At 54.2% G+C, this 19,686-nt stretch overlaps 1 protein-coding gene, 2 long non-coding RNA genes and 1 pseudogene across 3 annotated transcripts; 2 read left to right on the top strand and 2 right to left on the bottom strand.

Annotated features, from left to right (window-relative positions):
- Nucleotides 1-203: 203 nt before the first annotated feature.
- Nucleotides 204-7,910, bottom strand: LOC101416141 (keratin, type II cuticular Hb1-like). The gene is made up of 9 exons (XM_058308189.2): nt 6,967-7,910; nt 4,922-5,130; nt 4,248-4,308; nt 2,910-3,005; nt 2,438-2,602; nt 2,035-2,160; nt 1,527-1,747; nt 1,304-1,335; nt 204-838 (listed from the first exon to the last, which is right to left on the bottom strand). Exons 1-9 carry the CDS (start codon nt 7,348-7,350, stop codon nt 639-641), a joined length of 1,494 nt encoding a protein of 497 aa, XP_058164172.1. The 5' UTR covers nt 7,351-7,910; the 3' UTR covers nt 204-638.
- Nucleotides 7,911-9,179: 1,269 nt separating this feature from the next.
- Nucleotides 9,180-16,488, bottom strand: LOC139440152 (uncharacterized). The gene is made up of 3 exons (XR_011650251.1): nt 16,358-16,488; nt 14,529-14,711; nt 9,180-9,501 (listed from the first exon to the last, which is right to left on the bottom strand). It is a non-coding gene; the product is annotated as an uncharacterized lncRNA (long non-coding RNA).
- On the top strand, nt 10,281-14,320 carry LOC101426408 (keratin, type II cuticular Hb5-like; annotated as a pseudogene).
- Nucleotides 14,632-16,098, top strand: LOC131280588 (uncharacterized). Its single transcript, XR_009188234.1, has 3 exons — nt 14,632-14,677; nt 15,623-15,813; nt 15,920-16,098. It is a non-coding gene; the product is annotated as an uncharacterized lncRNA (long non-coding RNA).
- Nucleotides 16,489-19,686: the final 3,198 nt, after the last annotated feature.

Genomic DNA, 19,686 nt, shown 5'->3' with positions numbered 1-19,686 from the left:
CCTGCCCTTCTCACCTCCCCTGGCAGCTCCTGCCCCGGGGGGCTCTCAGTCGGGGAGGGGGGTGCCCCCCGCTAAAGCCCAGCGGAGACCCCACCCCTGCCCCTCGGAGACCCTGCCCCTGCCCCTCGGGACGCGCCTGTGCCGTAGGGGCGGTGCCGCGCAGGCGCCCTCCGGACCAGTCTAAGACAAACCAGACACTCCCAGAGTGCGTCATAGCTGATCTGTGAATTTATTGGAAACTCAGAGAGCAAGTAAAGGGGGAGGGAGAGGAAGCTGAGGCAGCCCTCGAAGTTGCCGTCTTGCAGAGATATCCCCCCTCGGTCACCTCTCTTGGAGTCAGAAGCCTTAGAAGACCAGACAGGCCCCGAGGCCAAGCCACCCCTCCGAGGCCCCAGAGCCAGGCAGGCAGGATTGGCTCTGCCCAGGGCTGGGAGGAAATCTGTCAGACGTAAAGGGGAGCTGCCAGCCGCGGAGGTGAGGAGCCCCAATGTCCCTGGAAGAAATGAAGCAGCCAAGCCGTGGGGAGAGATGCTAGAAGAGGGGCACGTAGCAGGTCCCCCGAAACCCTTCAGCCTCCCGCTGCAGCGGGCGGGGACGACTCGCTCGCGGAGCTGTGTATCTACAGGGCGGGCGGGCGGCTACACAAACCGCCCGGAGCAGCTCTGGCCGCAGGGAGCGCAGGGAGCGCAGGGAGCGCAGGGAGCGCAGGGAGCGCAGGCGCCGGTGCTCACAGCCAGGTTCCCGCTGCAGGGGGCGCTGCAGACGCTGCCCGTCACGGGCCGGGAGCCCGACACGCAGAGGTCGCCGCAGACCACGCCGCCGCGGGAGCTGCTGACGCCTGCGGGAGGAGGAGAGGGCTTAGTCCCGCGCCCGCTGGCCAGAGCTCCCTCTTGCCCAGAGCGCCTCCCTCCATTTCTTTTTCTCCTGAACACCCTCACACGTGGGCACCCCTTTCTGCAGTCTAACCTCAGTCACCCTTGAGCGCCCTCCCGGTAGGCAGAAGGAGCTATTTACGTCATCGTAGTCACCCGTGGCCCCCTCCACTCAATCCTTCCTTTGAGGGTTGAAGATGACGGTGGCCCCAGTGTTTGTAAACAGCCTTTTGGGAGCACAGCCACACCTATTCGTGTTAATGTTGTCTAAGGCTGTGGCTATTTTTGCATTACAAGGGGCAGAGTTTAGTAGAAACAGAGACTAGACCTCATGGCCTGCAGCCTCAAGTATTTACTCTCTGGCCGTTCCATAAAAGAGTTTGCCAACTCCCCAAGCCCTCACTTCCCAACCCCCAGGACGGATGACTTACTGACATTCACAGCACAAACGCCCTCACACAACCTGGTGGGGAGAGCAAAGATACCAGAAATTAGTTGGAGGAACAAAGCTGATGAAATCAGTTGCTCACCTGCAAATCCCCTCCCCTAAGTAGTCTAGATGCAAATTAGACCCAAATAATATGCAAATGTACCCTGGGATCTTCATGCCCTCAAGCACCAAAGAGACACCCTCTCCACTGGCGTGGGCCCCACCTGCGCTCCTCGCCCTCCAGCAGGCGCCGGTAGGTGGCGATCTCGATGTCCAGGCCCAGCTTGGAGTTCATGACCTCCTGGTACTCCTTGAGCAGGCAGGCCATGTCCTGCTTGGCCTTCTGCAGGGCGCCCTCCAGCCCCGCCAGCTTGGCCTTGGCGTCGGCGAGGGCCGCCTCGCCCTGCTGCTCCGCCTCGGCCACCGCGGCCTCCAGCTTGGTATTCTGGGGAGGAGAAGATGAGTTTCAGCCAGATTCCAATAGGGTCACTAGATTTCCATCACGGAGTACTGTCTCTCCGATCAGCTTCTTAGCCTTCCTCCACTCCTCGCTTCTTCCAACACACACGTACCCCAGCCCAGACACTCAGGAATATTTGTGTTGGAGTCCCTGTCTTGAGCTGTCACCTGTGAAACGTTCTGGAAAGTTCCTTCTAGAGTCCAGCTTAAATCTCTCTGCCCCAGGCTCATCCATTCTCTTCCTACACTGAGGGGTGGATGGGGCTCCTGTACCTGGCACTTGGCGTTCTCCACCTCAGCCGTCAGTCTCTGGATCATGCGGTTCAGCTCGTTGATCTCCTCCTTGGTGCGGCGCAGGGTCTCCCCGTGGCGGATCACCGTGGCCTTTATCTCCTCGCACTGGGGAGAAGCAGAGATGCTCATGGGGCACAGCATGGGATATCCCACCCATGCAGGACACCACACATAATTATCCAGGTTGTGCAGTGCTCAGCCTGCTCAACCATGCGTGGCAGTCCTGCTCAGGCCAACCCAACCTGCTGTCTGCCTTTTACTCACTCATCCCTAGGGAAGGACACTCCACAATTGTCTTGGGCATCAGAATCCCCAGACAACAGAAACCCTTCCTCCCTCCCAGCGCTGTGTAGGAAGCAGGTGTCCTGGGCCACTCACTCACCTTGGTGCGGTACCAGGCCTCGGCCTCAGCCCGGCTGCGGCTGGCGATGTCATCGTACTGAGCCTTGATCTCGGCCACGATGCAGTCCATGTTCAGGTCCCGGCTGTTGTCCATCTTGACGACGACCGAGGTGTCTGAGATGTGGGAGTGGAGGACGCGCATCTCCTGGTGGGGGTGGAAGAGTGACCGGAGCTTCCTTCAGACCAGAGCCCCCCGCCCTGAGCCCACCTCTCAGCCCTTCCCTGCTCGCTTCTCCAGTGCCCCCTGTTTTAATCCACGGGGGGGTCCAGGACCAGAGTTGAGCTCTTGGTGATAATCGTCGTCATGGGAACCAAGAAGGGCCCTGGGCTCTGCGCTGCTGCCTGGGCTGCTCCCCTCGCCCACCCCCGGGAGCCCAGCAGCGGTGACGGCGGCCAGCCCTGCGGCGTGCGGCTCACACCCCCTCGTGGCCCCGCCGCCCCGTGCCCCTCACCTCCTCGTAGAGCCGGCGCAGGAAGTCGATCTCCTGGGTCAGGGCCTCTGCGTTGGCCTCCTGGTCTGACTTGTGCAGGTAAGCGCAGTCCACGTCCTAAAGGGACAGGGGGCCCAGGGTCTCACTGGGGGACAGCACACGCTCTCTTTCCCACCAGGGAGGGGCCCTCAGGCTGAGCAGCCTCCCCGGAAGCCCTCCTGAGCTGCTCCTTCCAGGGCCTGGTGAGGTCCTTTAAGCAGCGTGAGGGCAAGAGGCAGGTCTGGGCAAGGGGGGACCCGGGGACCTGCAGGTTCTTCCCCAGCACCCGTGGGGTGACCCCTCTAGAACCCAAATCCTAATCAGGGGTCTGTGGAAGGATTTCAGGTGGTCTGTGAGCCTGAATTGAAAAAAATCAACTTACTATCTTTATTTTCTCTGACCTCTAACTGAACTCTAGCATCTCCTTCACTTAGGAATGTCTGCAATAAATTATAGTAGTTCTCATTTCATATCACATTACAGTTGTTGCATATCTCAAAAAATCGTGTACACTCATTCCTACTTTGAAATTATGGTAGCTGTCAGACCCGGCACGAGTTGAGTGTCATAAAACGATCTGCTGCTACATTCTGAGAAGGGGTCTGTGGTTTTCACCTGACTGGCAAAAGGGTTCATGGAATAAAAAGGTTAAAAGAACCCCTGTCTTAGATCTCATCCTAAGACTTAGGATCTAGTGTAAAATGGGTCAATTGTAATGATGGCTTGACCCCCTGCTCTGGAATCTCATAGAAAGAATTCTGGCTCTGTAGTCAGAAGATGTGAGCTCAGGGCTCAACTCTGCCCCTTCCAAGCCAGTGGGACTCGGGGCAGGACTTTAATTGCTGGGCCTTTGCTTCCTCATCATAACCCTGCCCTCCTCCAATCTGTGGAAGGGCGTGGTGAGAGGCCGGTTTGTGGCATTTTGTAGAGTCAAGCATAAGAAGTGAGGAATATCGTTCACTGTTGCACCCGCATTTCCCTGCTGTCGCCGACCTGAGGGCATAGCCGTCCTCTGCGTTCACGTGCTCTTTCACTCACAAATATCCACACATGCCCACTCTGCATCAGGCACAGGCCGGAAGGAGGTGGGCCCAGGGGCCAGGTGGGAGTAACCTCAGGTGGGAGAGAATGTTGTGCTTCTAGAAGCAAACTGAGCTCTGCTTCTAGACGCAGGGCGCACGGGAGCATTTGGGGAGAGGCTGCGGGAGGGTGGGCTGAGTGATTCTGGGGGCGTCATCGTGCATCTCTGAATCAGAGGAGGATTCCCTCCTGCTTCTGCGCATGCTCTGAGTTGTGGGCGAGTGTTCTTGGGTCACTCACCTTCTTCAGGGCCACAAATTCATTCTCAGCGGTGGCCCTTAGTGCCACCTCCTCTTCATACCTGGGGACAAAGGGGACGTGGCTCAGTGGCTACAACTTCAGTAGGCTGGGATTAGGGGAGAAAAGAGAGAAAGGAGGCCCGGACGAACAGGTTCCAGGGTTTGGTCTTTAAGAAGTGGTCACAGAAGCAAGGAAGTGCTGGCCTAGAAGGGACCTTGGGGCCATCCCTTTCCTCTGGACACTCGAACTGAACGGTCACCCAGTGCGCTCCCTGTTTTCCGGGCTCGTTTCTGATGTGGTCCACTTTTGTGTAGGCGACCCCTCTGCTTCTGGAATGTACCTGCTCTGGTTTACGTGCCGCCCAAGCCCTTTCCCCACCTCCTTACTTCTTCTCCCTTCCCCATCCCAGGGCCTAATGCAGCACCTAGCCCATAGTAGATGCTCAATGAAGGATAAATTATTGAAACAAACCCACTGTGAGGAAGAGCATCTGGGACAGCTCAGAATCTCTCCAATGTTAATACTTCCAGCCCAGAAAAGATCAGTTTTTCCATTTTCTCCTCCAAGCTCCTGTCGCCCTTTTCTTCCTATTGGAGGTTCCTCCCTGGTCTACTCCATCCAACTTTGACTTAATCCCATTTGTTTTCTCCAAACCTCACCCCCCACCCACTCACTTCTTCTTGTAGCCCTCCAGGGTCTCCTGCACGTGGTTCAGCTCGGAGGCCAGCCTCGCGCCGTCGGCCTCCACGCACTCGGCCTCGCGCCTCAGCGTCTCGATGTAGCCGTTGAAGAGCGGCTCTAGGTTGGTTTCGCAGCACTCGCGGTTCTGGTAGAACTGCCACTTGGTCTCCAGGAGCTTGTTCTGCTGCTCCAGGAAGCGCACCTGGTGTGAATGAGGGAGAAACGTTGGCCGGAGGAGCTGGGATGCTCAGCTCTCCTTAGAGAGCAGGCAGAGTCAAGAGAGAAAGAGCAGCAAGGTGTGCAAGGGCGAGGGGTGGGCGACACGGCCCCTGCTTGGCTCTCCTGGCAGGAGCATGCACTGGAGAATCAGTGTTCCACAACTGCTTGCTCATGCCTGGGTGAGGATCCATCCAAGTGGGCCTGGATGGCACTAAGGGGTGAGAAACTGAGGAGCTATGATGGGCTACTGGTGGGCTGGAGGTGGAACAGGTAGTACCTCTATAGAAGTAGAGGGTAGTGCCAATCAGGGAGGACTTCCCGGAGGAAAGGACGGTAGAGCAGCATTGGGAGGGACAGAGTAGGAGAAAGCCTTCCACTAGGAGCTCTGTGGGAGCAGGGCCTGTGGCGTTTTTGTCCATGTCCTTAGTGGCCAGCCCAGGCTTGGTGAGCAGCTGATGGATGGATGGTCAAGTTGTGAAGGAGTCCCTCTCTAGGGGAGGTGAGAGGTCAGGCTCTCACGAAGCAGGGTGGCGGCCTGGGGCCTGGGGCAGCATGGAGGGAGGTGGGGACCTGGGCGGTCTAAATGCCTCTGTGCAATCCAGAGGTTGGGCTCTCATACCCCTCCAGAGGCCGGGCAGGCAACAGGAGCAGGGGAAGGTTTTAGGAAGTAGGGAGGATGAGGACCAGAGAGGAGTGAGGCGTGCAAGCCCCAGCTCAGTCATTCAGACTGAAGAGACGACACAGCAGCATCCGTCGTACCGGTCAGGAAAGACAAACGAGGCTGCGACCAGCTTTCCACTTCCACGTTTTAGCTGGAGTCGAGGCGCTGCCTTGCCTTTTAGCCCTGGGCTCTTTTACCCATCCTGGTGAGTGCAGCTGGTAATTCCCAGGCTGGTCCTTCCAGAGATGGAGCGTGGGGGGTGCTGACACTCTGTGCACTAGCTGTAGGTCGTGTTGGCTGCCAGGACTGGAGCTGTGATGGGGGGCTCCTGGCGAGGAGAACGTGGGGGCCGAGGGCGGAAGCCACTGCCCAACGTCACATAGCGAAGGAGGTGCCGGTGGAGCCCGGAATCCCGCCCGTGGGTCAGGCTCCTTCTCACACTGCGCTCCTTCTTGGCTGTGAGCGCTGACACACTTGGGACCCAGCACCTGCCCTGCCCTGGGGCCGGGTGCCCTAACGGATCTGGAGAGCAGGAAAGAGCCAGAGCCGGGAGTCCCGCTCTGCCTGCCATCCACGCCCTGTGAGCAGGACCCTGGCCCTCTGCAGCCCGTTCCCCCACTCTAGACACTCAAGGAACCACACTGGCTCAGTCTCAAGTGACATAGGCTCACTTTAGGATTTTTGCCAGCCCCCTGTAGTATTTTACTCATACATCAATAAATGGATTCGTTTTACATTTACACCTATGTCAAGAGGAAGCTTTCTATCACCGCCCTAGCTGTCAAATCAATACCACGAGGCACACAGGAAAGAAAATCATAAACATTAAATTCTAGCTGAAACTCCTGCCCCCAGACAGCTCTGAACCTAGGACCTGCTCTCTTTGTTAAAAACCAGAGTAGCAAGGATTAGAGAGATGTCAAAGAAGTATTCGCACCTAATGAGATTTTCTCTGCCACCTAATTTTGAGGATTAGGAGGGCATACAAGGAGAAAACTTGTTTTACTAAATGTGCCAATATTATTCAATACTTTGGATGGGAACCACCTAAAATGACCACATAAAGTATCAGCAGTCACCATTCCCCACTGAGGAGAAACTGGCCTAGGTACTCCCAGGACCGTCAGGCTCAGGAAGGGTTTGATCAAGGACACGCACCTTGTCGATGAAGGCAGCGAACTTGCTGTTGAGGCACTTGATCTGCTCTTTCTCCTGGTGCTTCACGCCCTGCGCGCAGGGGTCGATCTCCAGGTTGAGGGGCGTCAGCAGGCTCTCGTTGACCGACACGCTGGTGATGCAGGGGGCGCTGGGCCCGCACACGCCGCCCGAGCGGTAGCCGAAGCTGCGGCCGCACGAGCCGGCGCGGAAGCCCCCGCAGACGCTGCGGCTGCCGAAGGCCCCGGCGAGGCCGCGGTAGCAGGAGACGCCGCGGTAGGGGGCGGCGGTGACGCAGCAGCGGCCGGGCCGGGGCCCGCAGGCCGAGGCGCAGCTGAAGGCGCGGACCCCGCAGGGGGCGCTGAGGCTGGCGGACTGGCAGGACATGGTGCGGCTGCGGGAGCGGAGGGCGGAAGACGCGTCGGCACTGGCGGGCGACTGGACCTCGAAGCCCGCGCTGAGACTTATATCGCAGCCGGCGGCCCCGGGGACAGAGCGCGCGGCCAAGGCGTTTACGAGCTTGGAGGGCTTGGCCCTCACGCCTCGCCTCGCAGGAATCAAAGCGGGCCGGGCCGCCCGGCCGCTCCCATAAAACGGCGTTCACTCCCACCGGCGCTTTACGAGGCACAGAATCGCCTGGTCAGCGTGCGGGTACCGGAGGCGGGACCCCAATGCTCCTCTGGTGGGACTCGGCCTGGCTGGCCTTGGATCACGGGCTCTGGCCCCAGGAGGGACAGCCGGGCCCCCAAGGCCCCCACGCTGCAGCCCAGAAGCCTGGGCCTTAGTGATCAGCACAACGCCACAGGTTCATGCCATGACCTTGGACAAACGAATAACCTTTCTGAGCCTCAGTTTCCTCATCTGCAAAATAGGGATAATAACAGTATCCATTGAGAGTTGTTGGGAGAACCTAATGAGAGAATGGTAGGGCCCCATCTGGCACTTAATAAGGGCTCTGTGGATATTTATTTATCTGTGAGCTCTATTTATTCAACTGCTATGAACGTGCCATTCTTCCTGTCTCTCTGGAGAAAAACTTTCTCTTCCCTTTCCGTTCCCAGAACTCAGTTCAGATCTCTCCTCCTGAGTTAGCAATGGCTTCCTCTACCCCTCTCCACTTTGCTTGGAGGCAGAGAAGGGAGGTGAGTGTACCAAGTGCCTACAAGGTTTCTACATGTGCCTAGCACTGTGCTTTATGATGCATTATTTCATCGAACCCCCAGGACATCCCTCTGAAGTAGGTACCATCGTGCTCAATTACCTGATTAGGAAAGTGAGCTGAGAGTGGTCCAGGGACTTGTTTAAGGTCACGCAGCTATGGAGGGGCCGAGTTAGAATGCGACAGGAGGTTCCCCAGCCCTCCACGCTGACCTCTCCCAGGGTCGCAATCTTTAGGGGGTGTGTGAGGACTGAATTCTTGGAGGCCTGCATCCAGACTTTTGGATCCTGGTCTTTTGGAGAATTTGGCCTGATCCAAAGCCTTCCCCTTGGCTGGGGCTTGGTCAGGGCCACCAGTGCTGGAAGGTATCACCTTCATAAAGCAGGTTAATTATATGTCCAGTTATCAGCAGAAGAAATCTAGAGTGTGCATTCAGCAGCCAACATTAAAGAGAAGTATGCAAATCATCCTTAGCTTCCTTTGCTTTTAAATGTGCATTATTATTATTATGCAAATGGCAATTAAATCCTGGAATCTCAGGGGTCACCGTGGACGGCGTTGGATTTGGGCTGCCTGTCATCTCATTTCAGGAAGTGTCCTGCTCTCCCCTTGGCCAGCTTTCCCAGATACTTGTGGGCCTGCATTCCTTTGGTCCTACCCAGGTCTGTTTTGCAACATTTTACTCCCATCCTTAGTTCCCACCTCTGTGGAGGATGGAGCGCATCTCCTTAGTGTCTTGTGCTTTCTGCGGCAGATTCAGCCCGAACCTCCAGCTGTGACTAATGCTTGGCTTTAGGATTTGCATTTCTACTTCATTTTTCTCCCAGGAGTACTAAGTAGGATTGGGATCTTCCCTCAGTGTCTCCCCCACGACAGGTAACATCTTTACCCTGAAGCATGAAGGATTTGGGTTAGATTTGTGGAGGCACTTACATGATGTTTGCTTGGACCTCTTTCTGGGTTTTGGTAGGTAGTTGAAGTGGACTTCCTTTCCTAGCACAAACAAGGAGGTTAATAATCAGCCTTTGTCCATGCAGATAATTATTAATAAGTGCATTTTAAATCCAAAGAGATGGGAGAGCTGCAGGCTGAGTTGCGCCGCTAAGAACACAATCCGAAGGGGACAGAATTGAGAGGGTTGACGTCTAGGCCACAGTGGTCTCCCCACGTGTTAGTGCTAACCCCTGACTCAGCTTCAGGGAAACACGCTGATTGGTGTCGTCTTCATTGTTCTTAGAACTCAGGGGAGATTTCAGAGACGGTCAAGTCTCCCCATCGAGAGCGCTGGTAGTCACAGGAGCTGGGAAGGACGGCCTCTCCGTTCTTGGCCAGAGCTTCTGGAAACCCTTCCCTGCCCCTTTCATCGCCAACATGCCAGGCTGTGGGTTGACAGAAAAGTTAAAGTTCTGTTTTGGTTCCCACGTCTCTTCTTTACCTCCCCTCACCCCCGCTGCCCGTGGGTCCCAGGAGCCAACTCGAGGCCGGGAGCAAACAGCGGCGGCGCCCCGATCAGGAGCCCGGGGCAGAGCGTGGGTGAGGAGGCTGCGGTCCCCTTTTGGACAGGCGCGCAGGCGCAGAGCTGCCGGGGCCGGGCTCTCACGGAGCGCGCCGTCACGCTGTCACACCGGGGGCGACCGGCAGGAGGTCAGGGCGGCGGCCCTGGGGGAGACGACCCTTTGGCTGGGCCTTGAAGTATGGTGAGAGCTTGGAGGTGCTGAGAGGAGCCGGGGGCAGGGGATTCGGGCAGAGGGGATGGCGTAGCAAAGGCCCAAAGCCAGGAAGGCCCGGGGAGGCGCGGGGCCTGACCGCCAGTCCCCTAGGGCTGGAAAACAGGGAATGGTGGGCTTAGGACGTCCAGGGGGGCCCAGGGGCTGTCTGACCTGGAGAGAATGTGAGGTGAGAATAGTATCTGGACTATGAAAGAGTGTGGAAGTGTGGGTGTGCCTACTTCTGGTACCTCGAGGCATCATTATGAAATACATCTTTGACATCGATTGGCCTATCTCCCTGGAACAGGGGGCAAGAGAGTCTGTGAAATCAGACCCATCTGGGTTCAAGCCTGGGCTCTGCCGCTGACAGGACTGGTGACAAGGTACATTACCCCTCTGAGCCTCAGTTTCCTTGGTGTGTAGAATGAAGATGACATTCGCCTAGGGACATGGTGAGGGTAAAAGGAGATGTGGATGTGTATGTAAGGCAATAACCGCTGCTGCCTGGCGAGTGGTCCGGAAGTGGTAGTTGCTATTATTTATTATTATACCGCGGCGTCTCCTGCTACCGCGACCTCACCGGGGCCTTCGGCAGCCGCAGCGTCTGCGGGGGCTTCCGCGCCGGCTCGTGCGGCTGCAGCTTCGGCTACCACTCGGCGGCGTGTGCGGGCCCAGCGCCCCCCGCATCACCAGCGTATCGGTCAATGAGAGCCTCCTGACGCCCCTCAACCTGGAGATCGACCCCAGCGTGCAGAGCGTGGAGCACCAGGAGAAGGAGCAGCTCGAGGGCTTCAGCTGCAGGTTTGCTGCCTTCATCCACAGCTCCGTCCCACTTCCTGGGCCAGGCCCTGACCAAGGAGGGATGTGGGCCTCGCTCTGTCTGATGGAGAACATGGACGCACATCCAGGGCCAGACAGAGAGATAGGAGACAGGACAGGGGCCTGTGGTCCGATCACTGCTCTCTCCACACCCAGCCCAGGCAGGCAAAGCCTCCGAGAGGAGGAGAAGGCCTGGAAGCCCCCTTCAGCGGGGGAGGCAGGACAGGTGCATGAGACAGCCAGGGAAGTAGCACCCACTGGGCTGTGCTCTGGGTTGATCTTGCTACCTGGAGCGCCCAGCCTACTACACAGGAGCGTGTGTGCAGTGAACACTGGGACCAGTTGAGGCTTCCTGGGCAATGCTCGTTCCAGACAGGAGGGGTAGCCTTGACGCTGTACTTGAGGAACGCTTTGCCATCTGGGAGGGGATTCTTACCTCTGGCAGGGTGAAGCCAGGCGTGGGAAAGGACTTCGCCAGTTGACCGTAGATATTGGAACTGACACCTGCAACCATTTTAAATCACAGGGAGAGGCTCTGGTGTGTGTGTGTGTGTGTGGGGGGGGGGGTGTTATAAGGGAAAGGCTGGTTTGGAAGCCGTGGCGGGGTGTGGGGTGGACCCTCTAGGGTACGTAGACGGCTCTGCCCTGGGCGGCAGGTGCGCTTCCTGCAGAACAAGCTCCTGGAGACCAAGTGGCAGTTCTACCGGAACCAGCGCTGTTATCAGGGCACCCTGGGGCCGCTGCTCCGGGGCTACATGGAGACCCTGAGATGCGAGGCCGCGTGCGTGGAGGCCGACGGCGGAAGGCTGGCCTCCGAGCTGAACCACGTGCGGGAGGCCCTGGAGGGCTACAAGAAGAGGTGACTGTGGAGGGGGAGGCGCATTCTCTCACAAGGGGGCACATGATGTGACAACTGGGGAGCAGATGAGCACCCTGGGCTTGGCAACCTCTTCCTTCATTACCCCTCTTTGTGCTTGATCAGCTTTATGGGCAGTGACATCTGCCCATCCATCCATCGATCCATCCGTCGATCCACCCGTCCATCCATCCATCCATCCCATAAACCTATTCTGAGCACGTACTGCGTTCCAATATCATGCGAGGTACTTGGGGGTACAAAGAAAAAGGGCACCACTTCTGTGCCACTGTTCACACCCACCGGTTCATGCTGCTAATTCCACCCACTTTCCTCATTAGCTTGGGCAAATCAGCTGCTGGCATTAAAATAATAACAAAACCAAGGTCTTTAGGTGAGTAATGTCTCAAGTTAGAATGACCTCGGGGGTGTGGGTAAGCGGCTATCTAGGGCATGGCTGGCATCCAGCTGGGTGAGGCGGGTGTGGACATTCCTCCTTCCGGCAGGAGCCAGATCCCCAGATCCCCGAATAACCTCCCTTGTTCCAAATTCCTGTCCCTCCTGGAGGTGGCCGGTGGCCGAGAGCGAGCCTGTCAGAACGAAGCCACTGAGCGTTGTGCCTCGGCCGGCAGCTGGGGCCGGGGGGCCTCGGGGGCTGCCAGCTCTCTCTGCGGCAGCAATAAGCTCCTACGTGATTCCCGTCCACTTTTAGGGCAGTTTCCTCCTTGCACCCGAGGGGTTGGATAGAGTGGGAAACCTCTGGATTCTCCTTTCCAGAGACCCAGAGAGGAGGAGCTTGGTTTGGCTGGCGTTGGACGGGGGGACTTGACCCTACCCCTCACCCTGCCTCTATGCCTCTGATTTGCTTTGTGGGTCTGGGAATGGGTTCAGGGTTTCTCCAGGGTTGGTCTGGGAGAGATGGAGTCCTCTGGAAAACCCCTGCAGCTGCAAGGGACTGCCCGTGTGTCTTGTCTGTGGGAGGTAAACGCTGCCTGTGGGAGGAAGGGGGACCCGGAGGCCAGTGTCCGCAGCCTGGCGGGAGGGCCCCGGCCCCTTGAAGTCCAAGGACAAGGAGGTGAGCACCGGCGCGGGGCGCACATCAGCCCTCCCCTCCCCCCTCTCTCCCAGGCCAGATCTGTGAGCAGAGGAAGCAGACTGAGGGATGGGGTGGGGATGGGGGGTGACCCGAGAGGCTTTGAATAAAGGTGGCCATGTGTGTGTGTGTGTGTGTGTGTGTAGAGGGGAGTGAGTGCTCTGTTCTACTTGGCTCCGGGTGCAATATGTGATATGAATGGATGCCCCCTCCCCAGGAGATCCAACTCCTTCAAGTTCACATCTCAGAGCTGTTGGTCATTGTCCAGATGGTCAGCGGCCGAGCCCTGAACACGGACTGCACCGTGGCGGAGATCAAGGCTCGGGGTGACAACATCGCCAGCCACAGGCGGGTGGAGGCTGAGTGCTGGTACTGCGGCACGGTGAGTGGCCCAGGACACCTGCCTCCTAGACGTATATTGGAAGGGACTGCAACCCCTGGCGCAGTAAGGGGTTTCCGTGGGGAGGTGTAAGAGAAGAGGATTCTCAGAGCAGGCGCAGAGAACTGTGCAAGTGGTAGAACTCCAAGGGGATGCTATCTGCACCGACGGTGTGAGGTGCCCTCTGGAGCTGCACAGTGCTGGACATAGTGATCCTTGGTGTGGAGACACAAAGATGGGTGGGATGCCCCTTCCTGCACCCTGTGAGCATCTCCCCATCCCCCCAGTGTGAGCAGGTGACGGCCACGGTGATCCGGCACGGGGAAACCCTGCGCCGCATCAAGGAGGTCAGCGAGCTGAACCGCATGATCTAGATGTTGATGGCCGAGGCGGAGAACGCCAAGTGCCAGGTACAGGAGCCCAGGAAGGAAAAGAATGGGGTGAGCCTGGGCCAGAGAGATTGAAGTTAGACTTTGGAAAGGACTTCCAGAAAGTCTCACAGGTGACAGAGCAAGGCTGGGGAATCCAATGGAAACATTCTGGGCTGGAGTAAGTGTGTGTGTGTGTGTGTGTGTGTGTGTGTTGGAGTGAGGAGCAGAGGAAGGCTAGGTAAGAAGCTGATGGAAGAGACAGTACTGCATGATGGAAATCTAACCACCCTGTTGGCATCTGGCTAAACTCATCTTCTCCCCAGAATGCCAAGCTGGAGGCTGCGGGGGCCGAGGCGGAGCAGCAGGGCGAGGCGGCCCTCGCCGACGCCAAGGCCAAGCTGGCGGGGCTGGAGGGCGCCCTGCAGAAGGCCAAGCAGGACATGGCCTGCCTGCTCAGGAGTACCAGGAGGTCATGAACTCCAAGCTGGGCCTGGACGTCGAGATCGCCACCTACCGGCGCCTGCTGGAGGGCGAGGAGGGGGCGTGGGTGCCTAGACCTGCCCCATGTTTCTGGCTCCACCACTTACCCAGCCCCCAGGTCTTCCTCTGCGTCCGTCTTGGGGCCCTTTCCTGGCCCCTCCCTACCCTGAGGAGTAGTCTCAGGTGAGGTCTAATTTCCAGTAGGCTCCTGGCAGGATTTAGTTAGGGGGCAATGGTTTGCTGGTGGGTGTTTAACAGCTGTCTCGCTGAGAAAAAAAAACAGGCCTGATTTGTAGCATTTGCTGATTTCTGTGGTGTAAATATTTTTGTCATGGTTGATTTCAAGCTACCAGCGTGACTTCATGTGGAGCTGGGAAGAAACGCTCCAAATAGGTCCTTACGAGGTGGTGGGAGTCGGCTCAGAACACTACTGCTTAAGGGCCAAGAGTGAAAAGAGGCTCAGAGTGAAAGGATGAAGCCGATAGATTCTATTGGGGAAGTGGAAAGCCTGAAGCTCAGGAGACTGGGCTGTGGGAGCTTGCACAGCCAGTCACCGAGGCCAGGAAGCAGGCCTGGAGCTGGATTCCTGGGGGCAGTTGGAAAGCTCTCCTGCCTCTTGCTGCACGTTGGCAGGCTCCACTTCCCACAGGCCTTTGTGGCCTTTTAGGACAGGGTTGGGATACGCTGACCTTCTCTCACCTCGTGCGGAGAGGCTGGGAGGACTCGTTGCAGGGCTGGTGGCCGTGGAGCTTCTGGGAGCACTGTCAGGAACTCACGCCCAGTCCTGATGCTGGCCTCTTTTCTTCCCTGCGCCAGGCAGCGGGACGGCTTCTGTGCTGTGAGAGTCTGTGAGTAGCTCTGGCCCGGAAGGGACGACTGGAGCTAGACAGTGGGAAGAAATCTTTAGCTCTGAGGGTAGACAGCTAAGGGAGAAGGGGTTCCCTGTACGGTTACAGAGAGGCAGCTGACTGACAGGGTCTCAGGACCTGTCAGCGCCGCAGGCCTTTCCTCTCCAGCCGTAGGAAGCCCCTATTATCTCCCTGTCTAAATACACATGTGACCAAGTTCAAGCTGTCAAAGACTCTTCTGGGTAAAAACAGGTATTTCATCAGTTTGGTTGTCTTCAAGGCATACGTTCCTAAAATCAGTTAAATAGATTAAGAAGGAATTGAGGGAAGCAGACGTGGCTCAAGTAATAGAGCGTCTGTCTACCATATGGAGGGTCCAGGGTTCGATCCCCAGGGCCTCCTGACCCGTGTGGTGAGCTGGCCCATGCGCAGTGCTGCTGCGTGCAAGGAGTGCCCTGCCACGCAGGGGCGCCCCCACATAGGGGTGCCCCATGCACAAGGAGTGCGCCCAAGGAGAGCCGCCCTACTTGAAAAGAGCACAGCCCACCCAGGAATGGTATCACACACATGGAGAGCTGACACAGCAAGATGATGCAACAAAAAAGATGCAGTTTCCCAGTGCTGCCAGATAATGCAAGTGGATGCAGGAGAACACACAGCGAATGGACACAGAGGGCACACAACAGGGGGAGAGGGGAGAGATAAAATAAATCTTAAAAAAAAAAAGGGGATTGAGGTTAGATCACTAGATGGACTTCCTCACAGTAAGGGTGGGAGTCTCTAGGGCAGACCATGGGGAAGCTTACATTCTCTTCATCCATGGAGATACAGATGTGCAGGACCATCCTCTGGATTGCTCTTAGAGGGGTGTGCGTTCTGATCAGAGGTGGGACCACCTCCCCGCCCTCATGAAGGTTCTAACTTATCATTCTTGTCCCTCTGCAGGACTGTCCCTCTGCAGGTGTGAGTAGCCCCTGGGGCGGGGTGTACGTGGGGACCTCTCTGTCACCTGCACTTGTAGGATCAGCTCTTGTGGTGAGAGCCACTGGCAGTAGCTGCAAGAAATGCTAAGAAGACAGGGCTTGAGGATGCCCCCAAGTGCCCGGCGCTCTCCCCCTTCCCGTGAATTCCAGCTGGTGCGTCTGCCACGTGCAGCCTGGGGGCGGGGTGCGATTGCTGGATCTCACCTTGCCTATCTACCTTACTCTCCACTTGTCATTTCTTGTCTCTTGTCTCCCTCAGGCTGAGAAAGATTATTGAAGGAGTGATGTAGCCCATGGATATACCTGGGCTGCTCGAACCCATGCAAAGGACAGCCCCCAACCCCTCCCTCCCAGCCTTCCCCTTCCCTTGTATTCTTGCCTTCCTTTGCCAAGTTTTCATTTCCTCCTTGCTATCTGTATATAAAATAAAGTCCTGTAGTTCTGGCCTTGCTTGTCAACCTTTCTGTTATTTGAGGCTTGGAGGGGGTGGGTGGGAGCTCCAGGAGGACATTCAATGTTGCATGAGTGGGGTAGGGGGTGGGGGCTGCTAGGGCCATGGCAGCTATTACTTCAACTGTGTGGCAGGGTTGGGGTATGTCTCAGTCTGCATATGCAAAGTACCAGAAATCTGTTGGCTTTTCTAAAGGGTATTTATTTGGGGCAAAAGCTCACAGTTACAAAGCCCTAAAGAGTATACCTCAAGGTTGCTCTGTCACCAGAGTCAGTGGCCACACGTTGAAGCAACGTGGTCGCTGGTCTCCCCTTGCTTCAGGCTTCCAGTGCTCTCTCTCGGTTAGGGCTCGTCTCTCAGCACTTCCTGCATCAGCTGCAAACTACCAGGCGAGTGGCTCGTCTCTCCCAGGGGCCTTAGCTGTTTGAGCCTTGCCCATCCTGTCACATGGCATAGTTCTCTCCTTTACTGTGTTTGGCACTCTCTCTTCTCGTGTGTCTTCTTGAGTGAGTGTCTGTTTACAGCAGCCTGTTGGGGGGGTGAGGACTCAGCCTGAGTCATGCTCCACTGATGTGGTCCAAGCAAGAGCCCTAGACTGATTTTAACTAGTCAACTTAAATCCTTTGAATTTAATCCAATCAAAGGGTATCACACCAGGAGGATAGATTAGTTTTCAAGCACAATCTTTCTCTTTTTGGGATTCAGAAATAATCTCAAACTACCACAGGGGCGTTGAGAAGAATCGCTCTGATGGCTTAGGGTCTCCCGCGGTCCTCCCCCGGGGCTAGCAAGTGCCTGGCTCTGTGCTGGCACTGAACAATGTTAGGAGAGTGAGCGAGTTCTTCTCTAAGGCTTCCAGTTGTCCACGGGGCATCTCCACTTGAATGCTGCACTGACATTTGGAACTCACAATGTCTTAAAAACACCTCATAAAACTAATTTTTAAAAGAACCTCATCATTTTCCTCTCCACTGATGCCCACTCATCAAGCTCCCCTCTTTCTATCAGGTCTTTCTAATATCTCAAGCTTAAAACTCTTTGATACGTATTTTTCCACCCAATGAGTCATCAAACCTTGTCAATTATTTTGTTGAAAAACGTCCTCAGGAACTTCTGTTCCTTGCATTTGTCAGACTAGGAACTCCAAAAAACTCTCTGGGCACATCACTTAAAATTCTGGATAATATACTTTTTAAAAGACACTTTAATGCATAATTGATCTGGCAAGATGGTATGGGAAATCATCAGAGGCTAAAAACAGTAGGAAAGCATGACTCTAAGAGGTAGGTGAGTGGGTGAACCTGCTGGTAGCGTGATGGCATCTGCAGGTGCATGGTGGTCACTGGTGGTGCAGAAGGCAAATCCTCTCTTCTCAGGGGACAGGGCACAAAGCCTAGACCCAAGCAAGGGCCTAACAGGAACCTGGGACCACCCTCCGTGAAAGGGGAAGCAGGAAAAAATACCTGAAAAGAAAGAGGAATTCTAAACCACAAGTTTGACCTCATATACGTTTGGACTAGGGTTCACTTTTTTTTTTCCTCCTGTAGTTAAAAACCCAGACTACCCAAACTGAGGACATAGTTTAAAATTACCCTAAATTGGTGGTAATCCCCTGAAATCTGACAAAAGCAAATGCAAATTTTCTCCAGAGGAATGCCTCTTGTGGCCGATTGAATCATGCCTCCCTCAAAGATATGCTTAAATCCTAATTCCTGGTCCTTTATTTGAGAGCACACATGTAAATAGGATCTTCAAGGATCCCATGAAGACAAGGATGGACTGAAAAGGGTGGGTCTTAAGCCCATGTGACTGGAGTCCTTATAAGCAAAGGAAATTTGGACACGGCAGGAGAAGCCAGAGAAAGAGATAGGAGACAGATCTCCATGTGACAGAGGCAGAGACGGAGCCACCACCAAAATCATGGCCAACCTGGATTTAAGATTTCTAGCTCTGATCCTGTGAGACAATAAATTTCCATTGTTTAAACAATCATCTGTGGTATCTGTTATAGCAGCCCTGGCAAACTAAGATACCACTTAAATCCAGGCCTCAAGGAAGTCTCACACAGTTCTGAAAAATCATGAGCTGACAATAAAACAAAAATAAAAAAAACAAAAAACCAAGAAACATAGCAGAGATGCCACCTTAAGTGGTAGTTCACAGAAACATCCCATACAAGAATCACATTTACAAAGATTGTAGAGACTGGAATTAATTGGGGTCGAAAAATAAAATGAGTCTGCTTAATACATTTAAAGACATATAATAGGGTGCCAAACTATAACCTAGAAAAAAGAGCTTTTTAAAACTTACCAGACTGATTTGAAAAATAAAAAAGGATTCTAGAAATGTAAACTACAATAATTAAGTGAAAAACCCAATGGATGGTTAAACAATAGATTAAACCTAATTAAGGGACAAGGGAGCTGGCAGATAAATTTGAAGAAAATACACAGAAGACAACACAGAGAAACAAATAAATGGAAAATATGAAATAGAAGTTAATAAAAACTGACCCCAAGATGGTTCAGATGTTGGATTGAGCAAAGACTTTAAAGCAGCTACTATAAATATGTTCAAAGAACTCAAGGAATATAAAATCCTATGAGCTAACAGGTAGAGAAATGGAAACTATAAAAAAGAACAAAATTGAAATTATAGAATTGAAAAGTACAATTACTGAAACGAAAAAGTCATTGATGGGATTACGAACATATTGAAGATGCCAGAAGATAGGGTCAATGTTCTTTGGACCAATGAGTAAATTTTCAACCCGAAGAACAGAGAGACAATATCAAATAATCCAACACATATGTAATATGTGTCCCAGGAGGAGAAAAGAGTGAGAATAGGGCAGAAAAATATTTTAAGAACTAATAACCCACATTTATTGAAAAACAACTTGCAGATCCAAGACCTCAGGAAGCCCCGAGCACAATAACTACAAAGATACCCCACCCAGGCATATCATAGTCAGGAAAACCAAGGATGAAAAGGTTGAAAGAAGCCAGGAAAAAACACACATTACACAGAGGAGAACAACAATAATAACCACAAACCCTTCATTGGGCCAGACGACAGTGGAATGACATATTGAATATGCTGGAAAAACAAAAACAAACCAAAAGCAAAATAAAACAAAGCAAAAAAACCCCCAAACCTGTTAGCCCATAATTAGACAACCAGCAAAAATATTCTTTAAAGACAAGGGTGAAATAGAGACATTTCAGAAAAACAAAAGCTGAGTAAATTTATCATACCAGGTTTGCAGTACAAGAAATGATAATGGAGATTCTTCAGGCTTAAGTGAAAAGATGCCAGATGGAATCTTGCATCTACATGAAAGAAAGACAAGCATTGGAAATAGTAAGTAAGTGGGTAAATATAAAAGACCATTTTTTCCATACTTTTCCTATATGACAACTGGCTGTTTAAAGCAAAAATAATGTTTTTATAAAGTTTACAGAAATGAAAGATATGTCATCAGTTACACAAAGGATGGGGAGGTGGGTAAATGAATTGTACAGTTGTCAAGTATAAGGTATGAATCATCAGTTGTGAGGTGTGAAGGGATA

This window comes from Dasypus novemcinctus, chromosome 12 (assembly GCF_030445035.2).
Source record: "Dasypus novemcinctus isolate mDasNov1 chromosome 12, mDasNov1.1.hap2, whole genome shotgun sequence".
Taxonomy (NCBI): domain Eukaryota; kingdom Metazoa; phylum Chordata; class Mammalia; order Cingulata; family Dasypodidae; genus Dasypus; species Dasypus novemcinctus.
Note: the sequence above shows the minus strand (reverse complement) of the source record. Positions and strands in the feature narration are given on the sequence as shown.